Source organism: Nematolebias whitei, chromosome 20, assembly GCF_014905685.2.
Source record: "Nematolebias whitei isolate Nwh7 chromosome 20, NemWhi1, whole genome shotgun sequence".
NCBI classification, from domain to species: domain Eukaryota; kingdom Metazoa; phylum Chordata; class Actinopteri; order Cyprinodontiformes; family Rivulidae; genus Nematolebias; species Nematolebias whitei.
Window position 1 is genome coordinate 22,803,983 of NC_056517.1, and position 12,586 is coordinate 22,816,568.

The 12,586-nt window shown below is 41.6% G+C and overlaps 1 protein-coding gene across 1 annotated transcript in view; it reads left to right on the forward strand.

The window, feature by feature from the left end:
- The window catches only part of si:dkey-192l18.9 (F-box/LRR-repeat protein 7), a 39,408-nt gene extending 28,209 nt beyond the window's left edge, over positions 1-11,199 (forward strand). The window contains exons 3-4 of the mRNA XM_037693803.1: positions 7,287-7,904; positions 10,463-11,199. Coding sequence (XP_037549731.1) covers positions 7,287-7,904; positions 10,463-11,199 — 1,355 coding nt within the window. The remainder of the gene's footprint in view (positions 1-7,286; positions 7,905-10,462) is intronic.
- The last annotated feature ends 1,387 nt before the right edge of the window (positions 11,200-12,586 follow it).

Below are 12,586 nucleotides of genomic sequence, written 5' to 3' on the forward strand. Positions count from 1 at the left end.
CGCACAGAAACAAACGTGGGGCAATAACAGAGTAACAGAGTGGACCTGCTGGACGAGTAGAAGTTCCCCATTCAGCCATTTGGATTCCCATCTGTGAGGATTCTTCCAGGAAGGACCTCGGTGTTCGTGTGACATCAGCTGCCTCCTTACTTTACTCAGTGCCATATTAAAGGAATCTCCACATCTGCCTTTTCCCAATCCAATCTCAAACTCTGAAGGATTTGCGAGTACAAAACTAAACCATTGCACGTGCTTTTTATTTTATTTGCTCAGTGAGTGAACGAGCTGTTTGTTTGTTCCCACGCACCCAAGCATTGATTCAGGCCTGCAACAAGTTATTTTGGGGTTGAATTTTATGTAAAAAAAAATTACTTTTTTTTCCTATTTCAAAACATTGTCTGTTTTAATTTTTTATTTATGATGCAAATTAAATTCTTAATGGGTCAAACAAGGTATAAAGTCATAATTTCCTGCTAAGTGGAGGCACCACCATTAAATTAAATATAAACAGTAAGTTGTATCTCCTGTAAGCTGTTAGTACAGCTATCTTTAAAATAATGTTCCCAGGGCCCCGACCAATGCACTACATTTCAATCTAACCTATTGGTTAACTCTTTAGCTCCATGGTACAAACGCTAAACTACTTTATGAAAATACTATGATTTCTACTTACTTGTAAACCGCGCAAAGAAACTGGATCTTAAAATTATGGATTTGGTGTAGTTTAAATCTCTTAAAGCTGTGTGTGTGTGTGTGTGTGTGGTGGCGGGGGGGGGGGGTGCGTGGTTTGATCTTCTCTTATTGGTTGTGTTTGGCTTAATTTGTTCAAGTGGCATAAATATTGAAGCTAGAAGACTAAATTATTGCTGTAAAACCTTCTTGCCAAAACAAGCTGGATGACATCAGAGAAACTGAACTAATTATAGACAGACCACCAACAAGAATGCAATCCTTTAAATCTAAACTTGTCAGCTGTGTGCAAGTAAAAACCACAGCGTGCTCCTAAAAGATAAATAAAATGCTGATGTGAGAATCATGTTTGATCAAGTCACTCTTGACTTGAATTCAGACATGAGTGAGAATCTGAAAGCCCAGAAGGTGGTTTTTAAAGTAGCCGTGAATCAGACGACAAGCTCCCTATAGGCAGCGAGTCTGTGGATGTCATCAGAAAGTGGGCTGGGAGGCAGACCGAGACGCAGGTCTGGAATACAGATCTGTAGGACGTCACTGCCCGGCTGTCAGTCCCAGCTCACAAATCCACAAGGCAGACAGGATGCTCTCCATTAGTCATAGATGTTAACATTCTGTTATAAGCTGGACCAAAGGTATCCATTCATTCACAATGAGTTGAAATGTAGGTCAGTACAATGTTTACGTCTAAATCTCTAACTGCAACCTAAAACCCAAGATTTTACAGCACGATCTTGACAATTTTCTATTAAAAACAGATATGTTAAAAAGCCAGTGATTTCCAGTAAAATTATCTTCAAACACAACTCATTTCATCAAACACCATTATTCCTTACAAATATTGATGGTAACCTATGACCAAAAAAAAAAAAAAGCTTGACTGGAGTGATTGTTTTTAGTTAGAGTTTGTTGAATGTCTTGTCCTCATTAAAGCTACATGAGCAGAACAAAAGGTATACTGTAGTCCAGGGTTTAATTTGTAAACCAGTTGATGCCGGAACGTCCGTGGTTCCTCCCCCAGAAAATTGGGAATAAAAGAGATGCCATTTCCTGCATTTCGGTGTACATCTGTAAACATTTGATTAAATTGATTAAAAACAGGTCTCTCTTGTAAATGAGTCCACAAGGCACAATAGGTATGTTTACATGGACATAAGTAATCAGATTAAACGACCATTTGGAATAAAAATATGTTATGTACCGGTAAATGCCCCATTCGGATTATTTTTTGTTTATTCAGCTCGATTCAAAATAATTTGTAATCAGAATGAGACGGGTGGTTTATGCCAATTTCTAATCCGAAAGGTGTGCATGTAAACACGTAATCTGTTCATTTTATTTTGATGGTGAAAAACTGACTTGACTGCGCACGTGTGACCTATGTCATTTCCGCCTGGCTAATGCTAATAATATTAGCATGGCGGGGAAGCAAAACTGGTCGGTGAGCAACACAACATTTCTACTAGAAACTTTGAAAGAGCTCAAATGATCTGTATTATATGTAGCTCAGTCAGGGAGGGCAGTAACGTCTCCACCGTCATTAAAACCTGTCGCAGGTTTGGGCGCTACGGTTTGTTTATGTACATCCCAGAAGTAAATCAGAAGTAGAACTTCTTCTTCTGTGTTTTTTTAAGGCGAGTTTACCACTCTTCACATGTCAGTACTTATGTTCATAATAAAACCCCGCTTCTGAACGGATTGTGCCCATGTAAACGACACATTTGAATTATTTAATCTGAAAACATTTCAATCCGGTCAAAGCATTTTGCACATGTAAATATAGCTAATGAGACTAACAACCTGTAGAAATAAAGGCTGAAATGAAATTACTATTTTAGAGAGCAGTGAATAGAGCAACTCTGATTCTGTCAAGCGTCCTACTCCCCCCCCCACACGCACACGCACACACACACACACACACACACACACACTGTCCGACCTGATCTCTTCTTAACTGAATTCAGTCCTGCGCGTTGTTCTGCTCTAATCTCGATGACCACTACCTTCAGTTGCTTCAATTCTCAGTTGTCCAGCTAAGGACAAGCCATCCATGGGGGAGTGATGGTGCAGAGGTTAGAAGATGGGCTTGTGATCGGAAAGTTGCAGGTTCAACTCCCGGTACCATCAACATCAAAATGTGGGTGGAAAAGGTGAAACACCCACACCTCCCTCCACCCTCATTTGCTCCACCCTGGCCCCACGAGCAAGGCCCTTAACCCCCACCATCTGCTCCCTAAACAGGTCTCTCTTGAAAATGAGTTCTCGTGGCTCAATGAGACTACCTAGATAAATAAAAGGTAAATGAAAAAAAAAAAAAGGACAAGCCATCCATTTATTTTATGAACGTAAATAGTCTTTTCAACATTTTGATCGCTGTTAGTTTGACAAATTAGTGCTGTTGTTTTGAAACGTGATGTAATGTGAATAATACACATCAAACATTTGTCTAGTGTTTTTTAAATTTTTTATATAGCTTTTTTATTTATTATCTTTGAAATATATGCATGAATTCAGACACATCACCTGTTGTGCGCTTCTGTGCGTAAAATGTGCACTGTCTCAGGGCGCACGGCTGAAGGTGGATGAAGACGCTCATCCCTGCAGGACATACGGTTCGCATCTCTGCTGGGCAGGAGCATGTGTGCGAGCTGGTGCGCATAGCGCAGCTGGAACATCCGCTCCACAGAACATCTCTTCTCATTATATTTTTAATAAATAATCAAAATAAAAATGTGCAATGACTTTGGACTTTTATGGGCGGAGATTTGAGTTGCCAGATCCGAGTGGTCAAAATGAGAGAGTTCCCGGATCTTGCAGGATCCGGCTCAAATTAAGCACTGCTGTAGCCACACATATGAGTTCATTTTCTCAGAGTGATGTTAACAGAATCCCAAGAAAACAAGAGCACATTTTAAACTACTTAGATTATTTGAATGGGGGCTGAACTCTGGAGGAAACAGCTGTCTGTGGATGCAGAATAAAGATGGAATTTTCTCTTGACAGAATCTTCTGGAAGTCTTCATAAAAACTGAGAAGGCGTATAGATTGTAGGGATTTCAGACCTGAAGAGGAGGGTAGGATACCTGTTTGCAGGAAAGTTAGTATGGTAAGTGAGTTTCACAGGTTGGTGTAGGAGAGTGTCAGGTCACACCAGGATGAAGAGGTGAGAGATTTTTCCAGTTGTATGTCTGTATGAAGAGAATTGGTTTTAGGATGAAGGTCCAAGGCAAACTGGCTGGAGGATGCAGGTACATCTCAAACAAAGAACACAGGAAACAGATTATCATCTGCGAGGACATCAAGGAAAACATTATTGTTTCAAAATATCTGAATTAATTTTCATTTGGAACTCTGTCTTGGCGTCATTCTCTGGCAGCCTTGGTCTTTATATACAACACGTAGCTCATTAGAAAGATGAGCCACAGCTGAGGAGAAGAAACTCCTCCCTGCCACTCAGGAGCTGCAAAAAGGTGGCGTGAAACAGAAAATGCTGGAATCTCTACATATCGTGGTCAGTGCTGGACAATATAATGGATTCTGTGGTCCTGAGTTGGTCTCTTCTTGAATTATTAATAACTTTCTTTGTTATTAATATTATTACTTTATATTATAATTCATTTTGTTTTTGTCCCCCTACTGTGGAGCAAATAGAGTATTTGGAAATACCCTCTGTCCATCTTGTGAGCCGGGTATGACACATTTTAGTGTGTGGCTGCATCTAGTTATTAGAAAGGTCACTATTGATAATTGGGTTGCCATGTCGAAATTCAAAATGGCTGCCATCAAATATGTGCATATGTAAACTCTGTGAGCTGGATAAATTAAAATGTGGGCAACGGGCTGACTTCCATTTTTGGGTGCAACTGCATCTAGGCCTTAGAAAAGTCATTATTGAAAATTGGTTGTTACGTCAAAATCCAAGATGTTCCACATCTTTATATAAATACGTAAACCAGCCACCACATCATTTCAGGAAATTATGTTTTCTAGTTTTTTATATTGATTTTAAGTATAGTTTCCTAAAACAACAGATGTGGAGCTTAATCTATGGTGGCCAAGGCCACCATTGGCCACCCCCTGGCTCCATCACTGCACCTGGTGGTGGATAAAATCACTCCCTCCTCTAACCATGACCCGTTACTTTGCAACACCTCGGACAAACAAAACATTAATAAATAAACTACCTCTCTGCTTATATATAGTGCAACTTCTACCCACTTGAATACTCAAAAATATTAAAGTTTATTTGCATTCCCAGACCAAAAAAAAACCACTCATCTTAAAAACTATACACATTCACTCTTCAAATCCCTCAGCAAAGGAAGTAACACCACTTGTTATAATAGGCATTTAACACTCCACAAATCTTTTCTGAAAACATATTTCTTGAAAAATGTATACTCGCATGCCCTCATTGTCACAAAACCTCGATTATCTCATACGAGGATAAGATGAATCACGTTGTTTCTTTGTCAGAAAGCAGAATTTTAAACATCTGTAAATGAAATCACATTTATTACTTGTTGAAATAACGACTGTCAGTTTGTCTAAATTCCTCCTGAAACTAATAGAAGATCACTCGGTTCCCACTCGGCTCATGAAGGGCTCTGCAGCACTGTGATGGGATCCAGCACCAGCTCCTCACAGCTGGCTCATCAGACGACCCATGCACATCTGTCGGGAAGGCTTGGGCATTTACACGGGGCTGACCGCACATTATCAGCTGCAGCACCGAGCGGTTCTGCTGCTTTGAAGCCTCACAGCTAATCTGATGGAGAGGCCCTGCGAGTGCTGTCCCAACGCCTGGCAGATAAACGTGACACACTTTTTCCCAAACTTCCCAAAACATGATAATGACATCCATGGAAACATTTCCTCACGTACAATAACAGCTGGCGAGGTTCTGTGACAGGGAACCAGTTTTATCCCTTGTTTTTCCAACATAAATCTTACAACTCCTTATTTCAAACCACAAGGAAGCCTAATAAAATTAAATGCTTACAGTATTACAATAAGTCTTTAATATAATTTTTTTTAAAATTACATTTATAAGGCTTTTATTACAAATTACCTTGAGATGTGACGTCATTTTCAGGCTATATCACCCATCTTTTGTTTTGATGGTGTTGGAGAACAAAAGTTAAAATATTTCAGCCTGTGTTTAGATTTTGGATCTGTCCTAAACCAAAGTAAAATGCAAAGTTTTCCTCTCCATTATTCAGGTCCGACAAGCAGGACCTTTAGTTTGTGTTGTGCTCTTCAGTCCTGATTTAGTCATCACAAGCTACCATTCAGAAATACATTGTCATTTGTTGATCAATACCGTATTTGAATGATGAAAAGAAATAACGTTTCAAGACTAGTTGGAGGCTCTAAATTGTGAGAAAATGGGCAAACTTTCAGTTGCTCTCTTACCTACTTTTGTGCGTTTGTGACTAAAGAACCAGCAAGCCATGTCTCGTTTTGGTTGCAGCCTATTTTTGTGTTCACAGCTTGCAAACTATATTCTAGGCCTTGTGTGAAATGTTGTCGTCACCTTGTACACATCTTAGCAGCCATCCCAACATTTATGATTTAATCAGAGTACACTGAAGAAATGAAGGTGGAAAGTAAATTGAGAAGTGTTTGAGATGCCAGCAACAGCTCCGATACACATATGCTCAAAATTCAAGCAACAAGTTGGCAAGCCTCTGCAGCGTCTGCAAAGAAATTAAGAACCGTTATGAATCTTCTTCTTCTTCTTCTTTCGGCTTTTCCCTCTTCAGAGGTCTCCACAGCGAGTCATCCTCCTCCATCTCACTCTGTCCTCTGCATCCTCTGTCCTCACTCCACCTCCATGTCCTCTCTAACTGCATCCATACATCTCCTCTTTGTCTTTTTCCTGGCAGCTGCATTTCTAACATCCTTCTACCAATATACCCACTGTCCCTCCTCTGGACATGTCCAAACCATCTCAGTCTGGTCTCTCTAACTTTATCTCCCAGTTGTTCAACCTGTGCTGTACCTCTGATGATCTCATGCCTAATCTTGTCCAGTCTTGTCACTCCTAAGGAGAACCTCAAGGTCTTCATTTCTGCTACTTCCAGTTCTGTCTCCTGTCTTTTTGTCCATGTCTCTGTCTCTAGACCATACAACATAGCTGGTCTCACAACTGTCTTGTAAACTTTTCATTTGACCTTTGCAGACACCCTTTTGTCACAAATCACTCCTGAAACTTTTCTCCATCCACTCCATCCTGCCTGGACTCTCTTCTTTACCTCTTTACCACTTTCCCCATGCTCCTGGACAGTGGACTCCAAGTACTGGAAGTCCTGCACCTTTGTGACCTCTGCTCCTTGTAGCCTCACTGTTCCACCGGCCTCCCTCTCATTCACACACACGTACTCTGTCTTACTATGGTTGAATGGTTGGAAAAACCATCATGAATGTCTTGAGAACATCTGGTGGCTTCCTTGCAAATGCCAACCACTCACCAACAGTCCATCAAGATACTAACATACATGATCATTTATTTACAACAAAACACAAAGAGAATGTTCCTTTTTATATGAAGACTTCAGAAAAAAATTAATCCTGCCTTGTGCTTTTTTATTTAGGCTTGGAGACCAGTACAAGAACACTAAGCACCCCCAGCCCAGGTCTGATCCTGCCATCTAAGTCCTCCTCCCTCTCCTCACCTGCCCTTTCCAGTAACGGCCATGAAACCAACTCCTCATCCTCCTCCTCTGCTCACACCGAGACGGTGGCTGTGATTCACCCTCAGCCTGGCGGCCACACTCGCTCCAGACAGTCAAAAACCCACCACCACTCCCTCACCGACCTCCTCCCGGACCACACGCTCCTGCAGATCTTCTCCCATCTCCCAACCAACCAGCTGTGCCGTTGCGCATGCGTCTGCCGGCGCTGGTACAACCTGGCGTGGGACCCGAGGTTGTGGAGCACCATCCAACTCACCGGAGAACTGCTTCACGCCGACCGCGCCATCAGAGTCCTGACCCATCGGCTGTGTCAAGACACCCCCAACGTGTGTCTGACGCTGGAGACGGTGATCGTCAACGGCTGCAAGAGGCTGACGGACCGGGGCCTGCACATTCTGGCCCAGTGCTGCCCTGAGCTGCGGCACCTGGAGGTTGCTGGCTGTTACAACGTTTCAAACGACGCCGTGTTTGAGGTGGTGTCCCGCTGCCCCGGCCTGGAACATCTGAACCTCTCAGGTCAGAAGAAAAACACTTGTCTTCCTCAAGGAGCTTTACTACCTTCTGCTACACACACATGTGGAATAAACTCTGAATTCTTCCACACAGGACAGTTCAGTTCTTTCATGTGAAGCTGGTAATATCATTAGCGGAGTAGGAACCTTTCTGCCAACTTCAGTTCCCATTAGGGAGAAGATTTAATTTTTTTTAAGCTGAAAACAGAGGTTACCTCAACATAAGTAAAAAAAAAAAAAAAAAAGCAGTTGTCTGCTTTTATTAAAGAAATGGCACAAATAGTGTGACTTTGGACTGTGATGGCAGAGCGGCGTTTGCACATTTAGCTGTAGGAAACAAGTTTTTAATTTGAAATAAATTTTTAAAAAGTTGTGGGTAATTTTAAACAATATATTCAACAAAAACTGATTTATGTCTTCAATTAATGAAAACATTTTTTAAATACTGGCTTCTTACCAACCTGAAGGCCTTTACTCTGGCGCCCTCTAGTGGCAGAATCTCAATTTAAATCTAACCAGGAGCACATTCATATAATTTTGGTTTCTGTGATGATTTCCTCTGTTTTTAAAGGTCATTGGGGGATTCCATCCCTAATGTTTTTTTAATGTAAGCAATCTGGGACAAAAACCCACAGTCCCCATTCTGCAGCAAAAATAACTTCCAAACTTCACTTTAATTTATGATGTGGTGGATCAAATAAACTTCAAAGGTTTAAGCCTTTTTAAATTTCCTCTTTAGCTGTCAGTGAAGCCCCTGCAGCTATTCTTTGGAAACAATCTTGGAAAGAGTGAGGTTCAAAGTTTATTTTGTTTTATTTTTTTTTACACTGGAAACATTGTTAATAGCCAGTAAAAATGTGTACAGACTGAAAATTTAGACATGAATAACTAAACTGCAGCACGTGTGTAATTTAAATATTTTATTACACAAAATAATCTAAAAACATATATTTGTTCTATTATTGGGTAAAATGAGAAAAGTGGTTTGTGAGGCTTTTAGACCTTCATAGACCCACGACACAGTTACCTCTGCTGCCATGACAGGCTGCAGATAAAGATGATTGAGACGACTTGGTGTCTGTTTGTGTGACACTGCCAAAACATCTCTGTTTCAACCAGACTAGAACTTTTAAACCATTATCTGCTGGCACAAAAATTCAACTCTTTGAAATTTAGCCACAAAACCATCCATGTATTGTGGTTATTAATGGTTTAATTCAGGGGAAGCAACTTGTCCAGTCACAGGGCCAACATACAAACCACAAATCATAATACTTCCGCTGTTGTGCTTTACAGCTGGACTGAGGCTCTGCTGCTCCCGTGCAGGAGAAACTCTTTGTCTGGTTATTGATACAAGCAGATCATCTGATACAGTACTTGTGTCTTGAACACACTGACAGCTGTATAATACATACTCAGCAGAAGAAGAAGATGGTTTGAGAGGGGGTGAAGGAAGCCGTTTATGTAAAATGAGAGAAACCATCTTTAAACAGAGGAGGACGTCTCAGAGTTCAACTTTCAAAAACTTATACTGCAGCTTTAGGCCTGATACACAGTCGTTTTCATTCCAGCGGCTTCAAATATCAGCCCAATAAACGTCCATTATTAGTTGTTATCATCCCCATAGGTTGCGTTCAAGGGCTGTGGTAACTCTGTGGTCTCTGGTTGTGTCAGGAAGGGCATCCGTCGTAAAAAATAATTGCCAAACCTTCGTGCGACTTAGTTCGCTGTGGTGACCGCTGAAGAAGGGAGAAGACAAAAGAAGAAGACAAAAATCCCCATTTGTGTTCAGACTGTCCCTCCTACCTCCTAGTAGGTTTAACAGTATGTTCTTATTGCTGATACTATGCAGCTTCACCTGCATCTAAAACCAGAACCTTTTTTTTGTTAGCTTTATTTAATCCTTTTCCTAAACCTAACCTTACACCTGACCCAGAGCACTGACCCTTAACTTAACCTCCTGACCCTTGACATATTATCAGCGATAAGAACGTACCTATAAACCTACTAGGAGGTCCAGGAGGGACAGTCTGAAGGAAAACTATGGGGATGATAACAACTAATATTGGAAGCAGGTGCAGCTTCACTCCTATCAGGAATTACATCCATGTGACTAGAGTGGCTCCTCTGTGTGTCAGTCTAATAAATACACTAAAACCCTACTGTGAGGATCGATAGGGCAATCTGCATATGTATCTAGCTTACCTGAGTTTTATAACTCGAACCTGACGCTCTCTGTTCTTTGAAGTGAGAAAGCTCCTCGAATGAGAAGCGAAACATCAGCTACAAATTAAAGTCCAGTTGTTTTTGTCTTGAACTTTTTTGAATACACTCAGCATGTACATTTATTTTAAATGGAATAAGCACAATCATTTTATTTTGACTTTTGTCCACAGGTCATAGAGAGCTTTTTACACCCAGGTTTTTACTACAAAATGATTTATTTTATAACCATTCTAACCTCATATGACATCCCAGATTCTTTATATAATCTTTAGAGCGGGATAAAGTATTTTTTTGTAAATGTTGTAACAGAATGTTAACTTGTTGATTTGTCTGCAGGCTGCTCTAAAGTAACATGCATCAGCCTCACCGAGGAGGCCTCGCTCCAGCTGTCTCCCCTGCACGGCCAGCAGATCTCCATTCACTACCTGGACATGACTGATTGCTTTTCACTCGAGGACGAGGGTTTGCGGACTATCGCCTCCCACTGCCCTCGCCTCACTCACCTGTATTTGCGCCGCTGCACCCGGCTGACAGATGAAGCTCTGCGCCACTTGGCGCTCCACTGCCCGTCCATAAGGGAGCTGAGTCTCAGTGACTGCCGCCTGGTCGGAGATTTCGGCCTGCGTGAAGTCGCCCGCCTGGAAGGCTGCCTGCGCTACCTGAGCGTGGCCCACTGCAGCCGCATCACAGACGTGGGCATACGCTACGTGGCTCGCTACTGCCCACGACTTCGCTACTTAAACGCCAGGGGCTGCGAGGGGATAACGGATCACGGCCTGGGCCACTTATCCCGGAGCTGCCCCAAACTAAAGTCTCTGGATGTGGGGAAGTGCCCGTTGGTGTCGGACAGTGGGCTGGAGCAGTTGGCCATGTACTGCCAAGGCCTGAGGCGAGTCAGCCTCCGAGCCTGCGAGAGCATCACGGGCAGAGGACTCAAAGCTCTCGCGGCAAACTGCTGCGAGCTGCAGCTCCTCAACGTGCAGGACTGCGAGGTGTCTCCGGAAGCTTTACGGTTTGTCAGACGCCACTGCCGGCGCTGCGTCATTGAGCACACAAACCCGGGCTTCTACTGACATGAGGATTTGACGGTCCGATCCTCTGACAAGCAAATATCGTACTGTTCCTGCTATGCTGTTAGCAGAAATCAACAGTGGGTGTGTAATGGTTTAAAACTGGTGTGCAATACTGGCCAGACTTTGTCGCTTTGTTATTCGCTCGATGGCTGCAAACGCTGTTCTTTGAAAATACTTCAGAATGTATTTAACGTGTTTATTTGTACAAAAAAGGCAGAGAAGTGCAGTATTTACAGTTTCCCCACTACAGTTAACAACAGTGAGCACTGGGTACAGTTGTGTTAGCCTTTAAAGCCTCTTCATATACGTTGTACTTTAAAATATATCATCACTTTAAAGCAACATTATCACGTTTTTCAAATGGGGTTTTGTGGAAAGTTAAGAGCAGTTATTATCTTACCTGTTTTACATAGCTTTAAAAAAATCTTCTGTTTAGAGGAAAAATGTAATTCTGACTTAACTGACAAACAAACAGCTATGTGGTATTTTTATTATTATTATTATTTGAGTTGTTTTAAATATCAGAAGGTCTCATGAGGAAAAATCAGCTACACGTTGATTTTTTTTTACTTTTTAATTTTATTTTACAATGTTTTTGGTGTTGTCTATAAACACGATTTTTCCTGACAAAGCCTAAAAATCTGTAGATTTTTTTTTCCACTTTGTCAGAACTGTTTCAGATATATAAAAAAAAAAGTTTGTAGGCTCAATCATCCAGGTAGATAACAACAAAAAAGGTTAAATCATTTCATCTGGACCAGTTTCAGATGCTCTTGTAACTTTACGACCCTCTAGTGGTCTTTAGGGGAAAATCTGACCCTAATGAAAACTGTTATACTTTACTGTAAATGCATTTTCTGGTCCCATGTTTATCATATTATAAAGTAATTTATTTCATTCACTTACTGTTTTTAACCTCTTTTTTTTTTCTACTTTCAGTTTTTATAGCAGCCCACTGGGCCATGCTCTGATTTTACATTTCAAGGATGCTGTAAAAATGCCCACCAAGGAGCTTGAACTTACCATACAGTTGCATTTGTGCCCAAGAAATCAGATTCGACCCAGTCCCAGCCTTTAGCCATCATTTCTAAACCCCACCCGACCTGACGAATTAACAGTAATTACATGTCCGAACCTGAAAAAAAACACAACATTTTAAATTTAGCTTTGACTGCTTATATAGTTGTTAACAGTCAGCAGACGTGCGTGGCTGAATAAAAGGGGCAGAAGATCAGAGCTGGAGGGGGTGTTTGTCCTTTCATGGCCATCAAAGAGCATTAAAATCCTGCTTCTGCTTGCATTCTGCATTATTCAGACACGGACCATGCTCTGACATGCCTGCTTTGGGATCTGACCTGTTTGGGTCGTCAGCCGTGCGCGTCCGCTG